The 11,195-nt window shown below is 43.8% G+C and overlaps 1 protein-coding gene across 1 annotated transcript in view; it reads right to left on the reverse strand.

The window, feature by feature from the left end:
* Positions 1-10,153, reverse strand: part of PIP4K2B (phosphatidylinositol-5-phosphate 4-kinase type 2 beta) — a 28,317-nt gene extending 18,164 nt beyond the window's left edge. The window contains exon 1 of the mRNA XM_072646255.1: positions 9,850-10,153. Coding sequence (XP_072502356.1) covers positions 9,850-10,008 — 159 coding nt within the window. The 5' untranslated portion in view covers positions 10,009-10,153. The remainder of the gene's footprint in view (positions 1-9,849) is intronic.
* Positions 10,154-11,195: the final 1,042 nt, after the last annotated feature.

Here is an 11,195-nt window from a genome sequence, read left to right on the forward strand (position 1 = left end):
CAGCTATAAAACACAGATACTATTAGAACTACATACCTGCCAGAGTTGCTCCATTGAAGGTTTTTTTTAATTAATTGTATCCACGGGGCTTAGCACAGTGCCTGGCACATAGTAGACATTTAATAAATACTGACTAGATTGGACTGGATTTGGAGTCAAGGCACCTGGGCAGATTCCGTATCATGTTGGCCAAGTCAATTTCATCATTCTGGGTCTCATTTTCCTCATGAAAAGAGGGGCACTGGACTAAAGGATCTCTGAGGTTCTTTCTAGCTCAAAATCCTATGACCCAATAGTAATAAATCTCAGAATAACTATTTTTTAAAATTTTAAATAGATTTTTATTGATGTCTTTTGTTTTTACATCACCTACATTTCTCTCTATATTCCTCTCACTCTTGAGAGCCAGTCCTTATAACAAAGGATTTAGTTTTTAAAGAGAAAGAAAATTCAGTAAAAGTAATTAATACATCAAAAAAAATTATCTCACATGCAATGTTCTAACCAATAGAATCCTACTTTTCCAAACATGGTTTCTCAACTCCTGTTTGAGGCCAAGTTTGTTCTTTATAAATTTGAAACATGTGAATAGCTCTTTAACATCAATGGGGAAACAATTAGAAATATGAGGTGGGAAAATGTGGAAAGGTGTATCAAGACAGACATGATCATTTACAAGTTAGGTAAAGATATTGTACTCAATCCCATCATAAGGTCAGACTAGGAAAAAGAGCAAAAATCTGGATAGAGGAATACCTCCCCTTCAGAAAGTTCTATCCATTTTCCATACTCAACTATTCTTACTCAAACCCTGACCAGTGATTGAAGTGAATCATCCCATTCTTTTCAGCTTCCACTCTCTGTCACTCACTGGTGCTGTCAACAATGAGCCAGGACACAGTGGAGTGGAATGTTAAACCAGGGTAGGATTCCCATTGGTGAAGAGAGGAAAGGGCTGGATCAATGCACCCATTTCACCTCCAGGAACCCTATTCCCACTGTAAGGCAGACTACCTAGCTGTCTTATTAGCCATACATGTTCCCCTGCCTCACTTCCCCTGCATGTAAATAAACCCAATTGCACTAATGCATTCTGGATTTACTACTGTGACCTGAGTCAAGACTAATGGATCCAGGGCCAAAGCACTGTATCTGCCAGGTGATTTCGATACAAGTCATCCTTGTTATGGCAACATGGCCCTTTGCTATGGTAAAAAAAACAAAAAAACAAAAAACCCCCAAAACAACAAAACCACCCAACTCAGAGTCATTAAGATTCTTCTAGGAATCTTAGAAATGGCATTTAATTCCTACCCTTTTTTATGTTTCAAATCCTTTTCTTTGGAAAAGTCACAGGAAGCTCAGGTACTATGACTCAGCATGGGAGAAATCCTGCCTTCCCAGAAATAAGAAAGGTCCAGTCTTCATTTTAATAACGTGGAAACTGAGGCAAGAGACTCAGTATACTTCTGGCAATCAGCTATGTGCCATGTCAACTCCAACTCCCAGAGTCCAGTACTAGGTTTTTCATACCAACACCATCAGCCAAAACCTTAGTGTTTGCAGTAGTAAGAGATGAGGCAAGAAGACATCTTACCCTTCAAGAGGACTTGAAAATCTTCTTTTCTGCTACCTTTTGGTAAACCTGGTTGCTAAGCCTACGTTTTGACTAAAACCATTCCAATTTTGCTTATTTCTACACCAAAGGAAGTAGCATATAAGCAATTCTATTTCCTTTTCCACTTCTCCCATAAAGTCTGACTCTTAGATATGCTAAGGGGAGCAAAAAGTATATCTAAAAAAGGCCCTATATTCTTAAACAATTTGTCTCTTTTCCAGCTGATCCTCCAGTCTTGGGGAGACTATGTAAATGACCCCAAAGAATAAGGGCTTGTAGCAAATCACTGCAGCAAAGTCTAAAATTTAGACTTTATTATGGTACCAAGGTGATTGAGATCACCTCTTCAGCTGCCTGGAAAAGGGAAAACTTTGCAAAACCATTTCAGCAATACCAGTTTTATCCATCTAACTGTATCCCTCCTGAGAGTTGAGGGGATGGGAGCCAAGGTGAAAGCAACTATGTATAGGCTGACTAGGTAGGAAAAGAGTCCACTCCCCTCTTGATTATTTATGCCACCAAATGGTGTTTTGGCATGGACAACTGAAACCAATAGATAATTCATAAATCTGGGCTCAGATCATAGAAGGAAACTCTCAATCATGAAAGATCTTCTCTCCTCAATGCTTTCATATTACCTCCCCACCCCTCCCCACTCTCTCAGCAAAGGACCTGATCCTTAACTGAGAAAAGAGGCCATTTTCTCTGAGTTACCTTTCCCCACTATTCAACAACTCTACACTTTGACATTATCCCTTGTTCTTTTCCCCTTTGTTCTAATATCGTAGGAAATGGTGGCCTTTCTTCTTGCTAAAGCCAAACCTTTTATTTTTACCCTTGATCCTATTCCCTCATTTCCTCCTTGAAAGATTGTCCACCCTCTCCTTCTAATCTTTGCTCCTTTTTACTGGTTCTCTGCTGCCTAGAAAAACATACAGGTCTCCCTCATTCCTAAAAACCCTCACTTGACCCAATCACTACCCTAAGTCATTTTCCTTTGTCTCTCCTTTTTCTAGAAAAAACTGTCTACACTCCTTGCCTTCACTTCCAACTCACTTCTCACTCTTGTTCCCTGCCATCCCTAGCCTGACTTCAAAACTCATCATTCAACTGAAATTTTGTTTACTGAATCATAGGTCACAGAACCTGGAAGAAACTTCAGAGATCCTCTAGTATGAGCTTGTCATTTTACAGATAAGGAAACTGAGGCTGGTGAATTGCCTTGCCCCGTAAGAGTCAAAGATACTCCAGAACCAGTACTTTTTCCACTCTGTGCGCTGCCTCCCATGGATTCCTCCAAAGTTACCAGTGATCCAATGGCCTTTTCTGAATCCTCATCTTTCTTTACTTCTCTGCAACAACTGATACTGTTGCCTTCTCTCTCTTCCTGACACTATCTCATCTCAGGGTTTTCCTAACATTGCTATCTTGGTTCCTCTAACTACTACGCCTCAATCTCCCTTGCTGCACATCCATCCATCCACCACATATACTCCAAGGCTCTATCCTGGGCCTTCTTCCTCTACACTTTCTCAGTTGGTGACCTCATCAGCTCCCATGGGTGCAATTAACAACTCTATGCAGATGTCTCAGAGCTCTAGATCACTAGCCAGTCTTTCTCCTAACTCCAGTCCTGCGCTGCCAGCTTGCCTGATGGAATTTTCAAACTAAATGCCCCACAGGCACCTCCAATTCAACCAGGTCCGAAAGAGAACCTATTATTTTTTCCTTCAAACTCATCACTATTTTTGCTGAAGACACCACCATCCTTCTAGGCACAAAATGTGCTATATTTCTCACTCTCCCTCATTCCTATGCCAAATTACTTGCCAAATCTTGCCATGTCCACCTTCAATACACCTTTTATATCTCTCAACCTGTTCCCTCTACTTAGTGGTCTTCAAAAAAAGGATGGACAACTAACAACGGAATGTGTTAGTGATTGTTTTTATTCAAGTATGGGCTAGATAACCTGTGAGGTCCCCTCTAGCTTTCATGTTTTGTGATTATGCATTATAAAACTGTATAAGCAAATCCCTTATAAGTCTACCCCAATCAATGCCATTTCCCAATAATGAAATCAGTACATTTATAAGCCAAACCCCACTGGAACATCATGAGACCTTGTTTTACAAATGGCTGCCTGACCATCTGATATGTAAATCAAATGATCTAATCAGGAAACCAACTGGGCCCTATAACTGTTTCTCAGTAATATTTTCACAGAACCAGTTAACAACATTAAATAAGATATACTTGCATGTGATTAAATGTAAAAACAAACATTCAGATACTAAGTAGTTTTCAGGAAGGGAAGAACAGTATGAGTTGGAGGGACCAGAGAAAAATCCATGGAAGAAACAAGCCATGAGTAGGATCTTAAAGGATGAGTTGGAATGAATAAGCCCAGAGTCTGGGAGGGGATATTGTGGAAGAACAAGAGGTGAAGAATGGGGTGAGGGTAGAAATAAGCACATAGAGCTGAGCGAAACAGGGAGTAGACTGACCTGGCTGAAGTAAAGGTTTCCCACCGAAAAGTAAACTGGGATAAGGTTACACAAACAGGATATTAAACCTAGATGGACCATTAAAAGTTCTTTAGTCCAACAGCCATATATTATCAATAAGATAGATATCTGAGACTCAGAAGCAGGGGAGTGATTTACCAGAACCCCAAAACCTCAGGGCAGAGCCAGAAACAGAACCAGGCTTCTGATCTCTTCCAACTACACCATAATTCAGTACAATGGAAAGGGCATGGGTATCAGAAGACATGGACTCAAATCTGACCTCTGATGCTTATTACCTATGTGATCTTGGGCCTTCAATTCCATGAGCCTCATTTTCCTTATCTGTAAAATAAGAAGGTTGGACTAGAACTAGATGATCTCTGGTGTTCCTTCTACCTCTACATCAATGATTCTACATGACTCTATTTTCCTGGGTGGGGGCAAACACTTCTGGTCCAGCTCCACTCTTTTGGGTAATGAATACTTTAAAATTCAGTAAAAACACAAGTAGAAAGAAAAAAATTCTATTTTATTCCAAAATCAAACACAAGAACAGAGAAGGCTTTATTCAGTCACAAAACCTCCTAATCACCACATATAAAGGCATGGATGAGTTATAATCTGTGCCAGTATAAAGAATATTTATGCTGATGAAACTGAGGATCCCTTGGAATACTGTTCGGGCTTATCTGCAGCACCACTAGGCCTAAATCAACATGGATAAATCATGAAATGACTGAATATGAGCCTAAAGAGTCTATCTCAGTCACCCCATTCCACCTTTCCCAAACATTTCTCATCTGCCTCAGAGCATCACATTAGCTGTCCTTCAAATAGCTGCCCTGGGGATCCAGGGGAACAAGTTCTAATGCTGACTCTCCAAAAAGATCACTATTTTTGATGTGCAACACACTGGACTTTATGATGGATGCAATGCAAGAAAAGGGAGCTTGGAGTCTGAAATGATACAAATATTTGGACATCCAGACTTGAAACATGAAAACCAAAGAGGGACTTTTTGAGGTCCAAGTGCTAATTATGTGACATCTATGTTTATTTCTCTCCTTCCTTGGCTTTCTGTTTTCTGATTTCTATCGTTTCCTGGAAGATGTCTGCCATAGGAAGACCCACAAAAGAATACAAATGAATTAAATTATTTTTAAAAGGCAAAAGAGTTGAAGAAGACAAATGAAGTGGTTCTGGACCAAGACCAAACAAAAAGAAAGTAGAGGGACAGGAAAGTGGGAAAAGGAATGAAGAGCAGCCTGAGATGGGGTCTGGAAATAGCAGAATGGAGATAAAGTAGAGACATCATACTTCAGAGAGTAGTAACTAGGAGTTTAATTCTTAATTGTGGGAAGGAATTAATAAAAAATAACATGCATAAAGGCCATGAAAATCATCACCATCAGGCAAACATCTGAACCCTTTGGTCATATGAGTAGGTCTTGAAAGGTTTGAGGTCCTTTAATTCTCCCAAAGATTTAAAAGATTCCTCCAGATCAGAGGCCCTTTAGAAGCTGACCAGGCCACAAGTTTCCCCACCCTGAAGCTACCTTCTCAGGGGCTGTCCTATCCACCTTATCCATGATCCTTTAACTGCACATTTCCACTGTAAGCCTTGCTTTGTGCAACTTACTCCCACCCTCTGGCTGCTATAGATTTCAGCAATCAATACATTTCACATTTTTCCTCTGAAAAGCCAGCTGGTTTTCTCTGATGCCATCCATGATAAGCTCACTACCTCCTCCTCAGGCATGACGTTTGGGCCCATTTATCTCAAAGTCTTGAATTCTTCCTTTCCATCTCTATTTAAAGGACAAATAACCAGGTACTTTATGAACCGTGAAATTATATGGCAAAATGATCCAAAGGTAAAGCCACAGTCATCCTTAATACCTAATACACTGACTGTTCCAGACACTATCACAGCCCTGGAGCCACCTTTTTCTAGGAAGGCATTGTAAATATAAAATTAATGAGATTTAATAATCAAAGAGGTCCCAGAATCTCAGAGTTAGAATGGACTATTAAAGTTTCTTTAATTCAACTACTTCATTTTACAGATTAGGCAACTGAGATTGGAAGGGACTTCAGAATCCATTAAGTACAACCTACATCCAAACCAGAAAGCTCCTCTTTCCTTCATAACACAGCTGACAAGTGATCCCTCAACTTTAATGAAGGACTTCTAGATAGGGATAACCCGTCTTCTAAGGTAGCCCACTCTACTCTGAGGTATTTCTACTTGTTGGGAATTTTTTTCCTTTCAACAAGCTTAATCTGCCTCTGCATCTTCCACCCACTGTTCCTAGTTCAGCCCTCTGGGGCTAAAGCAATACCACGTCTAATGTTTCTTCCATATAATAGCCTTTTGAACACCTGAACTCAGCTATCAAGTCTCTCCACATCTTTTTCAACGAAGACATACCCAGTTTAGGGGATCCTTATGATCCCAAGGTCCTTCACCCTCCTCACTGTCCCTCTCTGGATGTTCCCCATCTTATCAATGTCCTATCTAATATATGACTCCCAGAACTGAACATAACCCATATAGTCTGATATAGTCTGTCCTGCGAAAAAAATAGGAAAACTATCACCATTCCTAGTCTTGAACGTTATACTTTTTAAAAAATGCAACTGAAGACCACATTCTCTTTCTTGGCTGCCATATCCCACTGAAGATTCATACGGTACTTTGTATGCTACTAAAAGTCCAAGACATTTTTATATGTAGGACCTGCCATCTAGCTAGGCCTCCATCTTATGCTTAAGAAACTGATCTTTTGAACCCAAGTGTATGACTTCATATATACCCCCTACTAGAAGTCTTCTTATTACATGTGGCCTGATATTCTAGAGTTTTTTGAATTCTAACTCTGTCCTCAGCATTCGATTTCCCTCCCAGCTCTGTGGTATTTACAAATTTCATTAACATTTTTATTAATGACTGATAAAGGCAGAGAAGGCATGCTAATAGCATAGGGTCACAAAAAAGAAAGCACCTTGAGGATTTCTACCAGAGACTTCCTTCCAACCTAAACTCTGAATTATGAATGATTCTCCTTTGGGCCCAACCATTCAACTTAGCTCAGAATTCACCTGAACGTACTAGTTTCTATCTCATCTCACTCCATCTTGTAGACAACAACTACAAAAGACACCCTGCCAAATGCTTTGTTAAAATCTTTGTCATTTAGGAAGCTACTGAACTCTTATTCAGGAAGGAACCACTCTTTTCTTTTTAAAGAAATTGTCTTCTAAGCAAGGACACCTATCTGCCAAGAAAAATTCTGTGCCTATCTCTTAAAGATTCGACAATACTCTGCAATATCATCTGGGGAGAAGTATTCTCCCCATTTCATAGTTAGGAACACAGAAATCCTGAGACTTCATATAATTTAAGATGCAATTGCACAACTTGAGAAGATCCATCCCTCTTAGCTGAAGGCATGAAGCCACTGAGGCTCCCCAGAGATCTAAATTACACATAAAAACATGGGCCTTCACTCAAACTCCCAAGAGACAGAAATCTATGGAAATTAACAAAGGAGATGGATACCAGTAACCCTTTTCTAATGACAGGTTAATAGGTGTTACTAGAACTCACTTGTCTGTCATTCTGAAGCTTCCTCAGATCCTGTGTGTATTCACAAGCACAACTTGTAAAATTTCCTGCCAATAAGTAAAAATAACTTACCAAGCTTCTTCAGCAACATCAAGACAATTTTCATTTGCCCTTGACCAAATGAGTGTATTCCAATTCCCTGATGTAAGACAATGAAATATGCCAAAATAATCATATCCACTAGACATATTAGTTCTGGCTACATTGGGACCCCTTTACTCTTTCTTGTGACTCTGGAAAAGTCACTTCACCCATAAAATGAGGGAGCAGATTATGACTTTGACTTTCTATATTTCTAACATCTTCCAATTTCATATACAAAGAAGCTGCTGCTTATGTTAGGGTAGTCTAAGGATACTACGGAAGGAAGATGAACTAGGAGTTTCGATGGAGATCTCTAATTCAAGATTTGAACCTACCACTATCCCTGGTTGGCCCTTGAAAAAGCAGCGTGATCAAAATTTTCATAGCCTCTCTAAGTTCAGAATTACAGGTAAATAGGAATGCTCCTGAAGGTCTGGCAGTTGTGAGCCTGCAGTTCCCCAAACCTCTCTAGACAACCAGTGTGAAACAATAACTTTTCAAACATGAACACTTTTCCATTGCATACTTTTTTTTCATCCTCAATAAGATCAAAGACCCTGAATCAAACTGAAATCTATCAGTCAACCAGTCAGTCTTCTCCTGCAGAGAAAGGTGAAAAAATCCTGCTGAATCCCACATTCACTTTTTCACTTTTCAGTTAACATCTGGGTAACTGATCTTGGTGGTTTCCAATGGCAATGAGGCAGAGGTGGAAAATAGAAATTTATAGAGTGGCCAAAAGATAGTGAAGAGAAGGGTTGAATCCTTTAATTCCCCTGTTCTATCATCTGACAACAAAGATAGACTAATAAACAGTTAAATGAAATGAAAGCAAGAAAAAGATAGGGCCTTAGATAATCAGTTCTTGAACTGAAAGGTCCCACAGATCACTAGGTTAGCTGACTTCAGCACCCTGTTGCCATCCCATTCCTAGACAAGTACTGATGAATAAGTAAGTCCTAATAGAGGAAATGATGGACAAAGAAACCCAGAAATGGGATAATATTTTACATTGGTGTTCTTCTACAAAGCCCTAACTCTCACTGACCACATCCCCTCCCACCTGAGGTTGGGATCCTGGATTATGGTGTAGGTAATTTTTAAAATATACAACTCTTGGACATGACACCTGGTAAAAAGGCACAAAAAAGACACATTCCTCCTTATACTCATCATAATCAGGATTTACTTACCCTAAAATCAGTTACATTTCTTCTCTCTCTACTACTTTTTCCTACAGAGCCACTGGCAAGGAAGGAGAGAATAAAGATCCTATCTAACAGTACATGTATATATGATTCTCTACCCAACATAACTACTAGCCTGTCTGAAGAAAGAAAGAGACAAGAAGAGAAAATCAGAATTTCTGCAGAGGTGGTTAGGAGGCCAAGGGTGATGGGAAACTTTGTGAAGTCACAGCGTCGGAGCAGCAAAAGACTCGGGTCAACCCCACTGCCCACTCTTCATTCCCCACCCTCCAAATCCTGACCAGACTGACCAACAAGCTGAGATGGGAGAAAAGAACACAAGCAGCAGCGACAGAGAGAAGAGCAAGGCAGAGAGGCAGCGAGAGCTACATCTTCACCCTGGCCTTCCAAGGGAGCTCCAGGCTAGGGGGGTGGGGGTCCTGCTGGGGCCAGAACAACACGTCAGTCATTGTGTGTGCGTGTGTGTTTGTGGAGGGGAGGGGGTCTAAGATGCAGGAAGCAGGGGAAAGGGGGGAACGGGAAGGGATTACCCGGGAGACACCAGGCCTGGGGGCGCAGCATCCAGGGGGGCTGACAGGCGCACACGGCGGAGGCATCGCGCGAAGGGTGGGGTGCATGCATCGCCGGAGGGGCCGGGCCGCGGGGGATGGTGCAGGAGCCCCCGGGAGGGTGGGCAAAGCCCGCAGGCGGCAGGGACGGCAGCAGGCATGCAAGGGGCGTGGGGCACCGGGGCACGCAGGGTGACACGCGCGGACGGCGGCGGCGCGTGGGGGTGCACGGGGCCTGCAGGAGGGTGGTTACCGTGTGGTTGGCCCCCCACATCAGGACGCTCAGGATCGGCTCGCTCGCCCGAAACAGCTTCACTTTCTGGCACACGAAATGCTTCTTCTTGGTCTTAGTCTTGCTGGCGCTCAGCGGCGCCACCGCCACCGCCGTGGTGCTGGTGCAGTTGGACGACATGCCCGGACGGCGGCGGCGGCGGCGGCGGAGACGGCTCCCGAGCCCGCGGCCCGACGCTTCTCTCCCCGGCCCGATCCCCAGCCCCGGCGGCGGCGCCCTCACCGCCGCATGGTACCGCCCGGCCCGTTACCTCCCCCCCGCCCCCGCCCCCGTGGTACCGTCCGCCCCACGCTCCTCCCTCCCCCCCGCCCCGGGCGCCGGGACGTCCCGCTACCTACCCCGCCCCCAGGTGAGGGAGCCGCCCGCCCCCGCCCCAGTGGAACCACCCGTCCGAGGGAGGCGGCGGCCGCTCCGCCGGCCCCTCCCCGCTACTGCTTGACAGCACCCGGCCCGAGCCGGCGGGGCCTCAGCGGGCCCCGAAAACCCGCGCCCGAGCGGGGAGAGGAGGTGGAGTGGATCGGTGTAGCTATCCGCCACCAAGGGGGCTCCCCCGCCCCGACCCCCCGAAGCCCCGCTTTGGCTCCTTCCCTCAGTTTGACGCGCCAAGATGGCGGCAATTGCCGCGGCTCTAGGAGGGGAGGCGGGGGATGAAATCCGAGGAAGGTGGGACGTACCATCCCCTCCCCGAGGGAGGAAGGCAATAGAGAGCAGAGGGAAATTGGAAAACTAGGGGAAATCTCCCCCTGCTCTCTCCAAGCATGGATTGTCCCACTCCCCTGGACGTAGGGCGTGCTCCACCCGTGGGACACGCCCCTTTCCTCCAGGGCCAATGAAAAGAGAAGACCGGGAACTCTGGGTTTTATGAATGGGTCCAGCATCCACCCACCTGGCCTCCCTTTCATCTCCCGCAGAAGCAGTGGGTTGAGGGACCTTCACAGGAAGGGATGGTCATCCCATTCTCAGGTTGGCCACATTTAGTCTCCACCTAAACTGCACACGGGTTGTGACGTATCCCTCCAAAGGGAAGAATCTCCTTATTGAACCTACGTAACCGATGAATCAGCTAGGTTAGAAATGTTGCTTCCTATTTCCAAACCAAAGTACCTAGGCTGCTGAGCCCCACATGCCCTTAAACTCTACAGGTTAAAATATGGTGTGCCAAATGTCTTTTTGCAGTTTTTCAAGCTATAAAAGCCGCACTAAATGCATGGTTGAGACTTTGTGTGAGAAGACCCTAATGGCCAAAAACTGGAAATCAAGGGGATGCCCATGAATTGGGGAATGGCTGCACAAGTTGTGGTATATGA

The sequence above is a fragment of the Notamacropus eugenii genome, chromosome 2 (assembly GCF_028372415.1).
Source record: "Notamacropus eugenii isolate mMacEug1 chromosome 2, mMacEug1.pri_v2, whole genome shotgun sequence".
Classification (NCBI taxonomy): Eukaryota; Metazoa; Chordata; class Mammalia; order Diprotodontia; family Macropodidae; genus Notamacropus; species Notamacropus eugenii.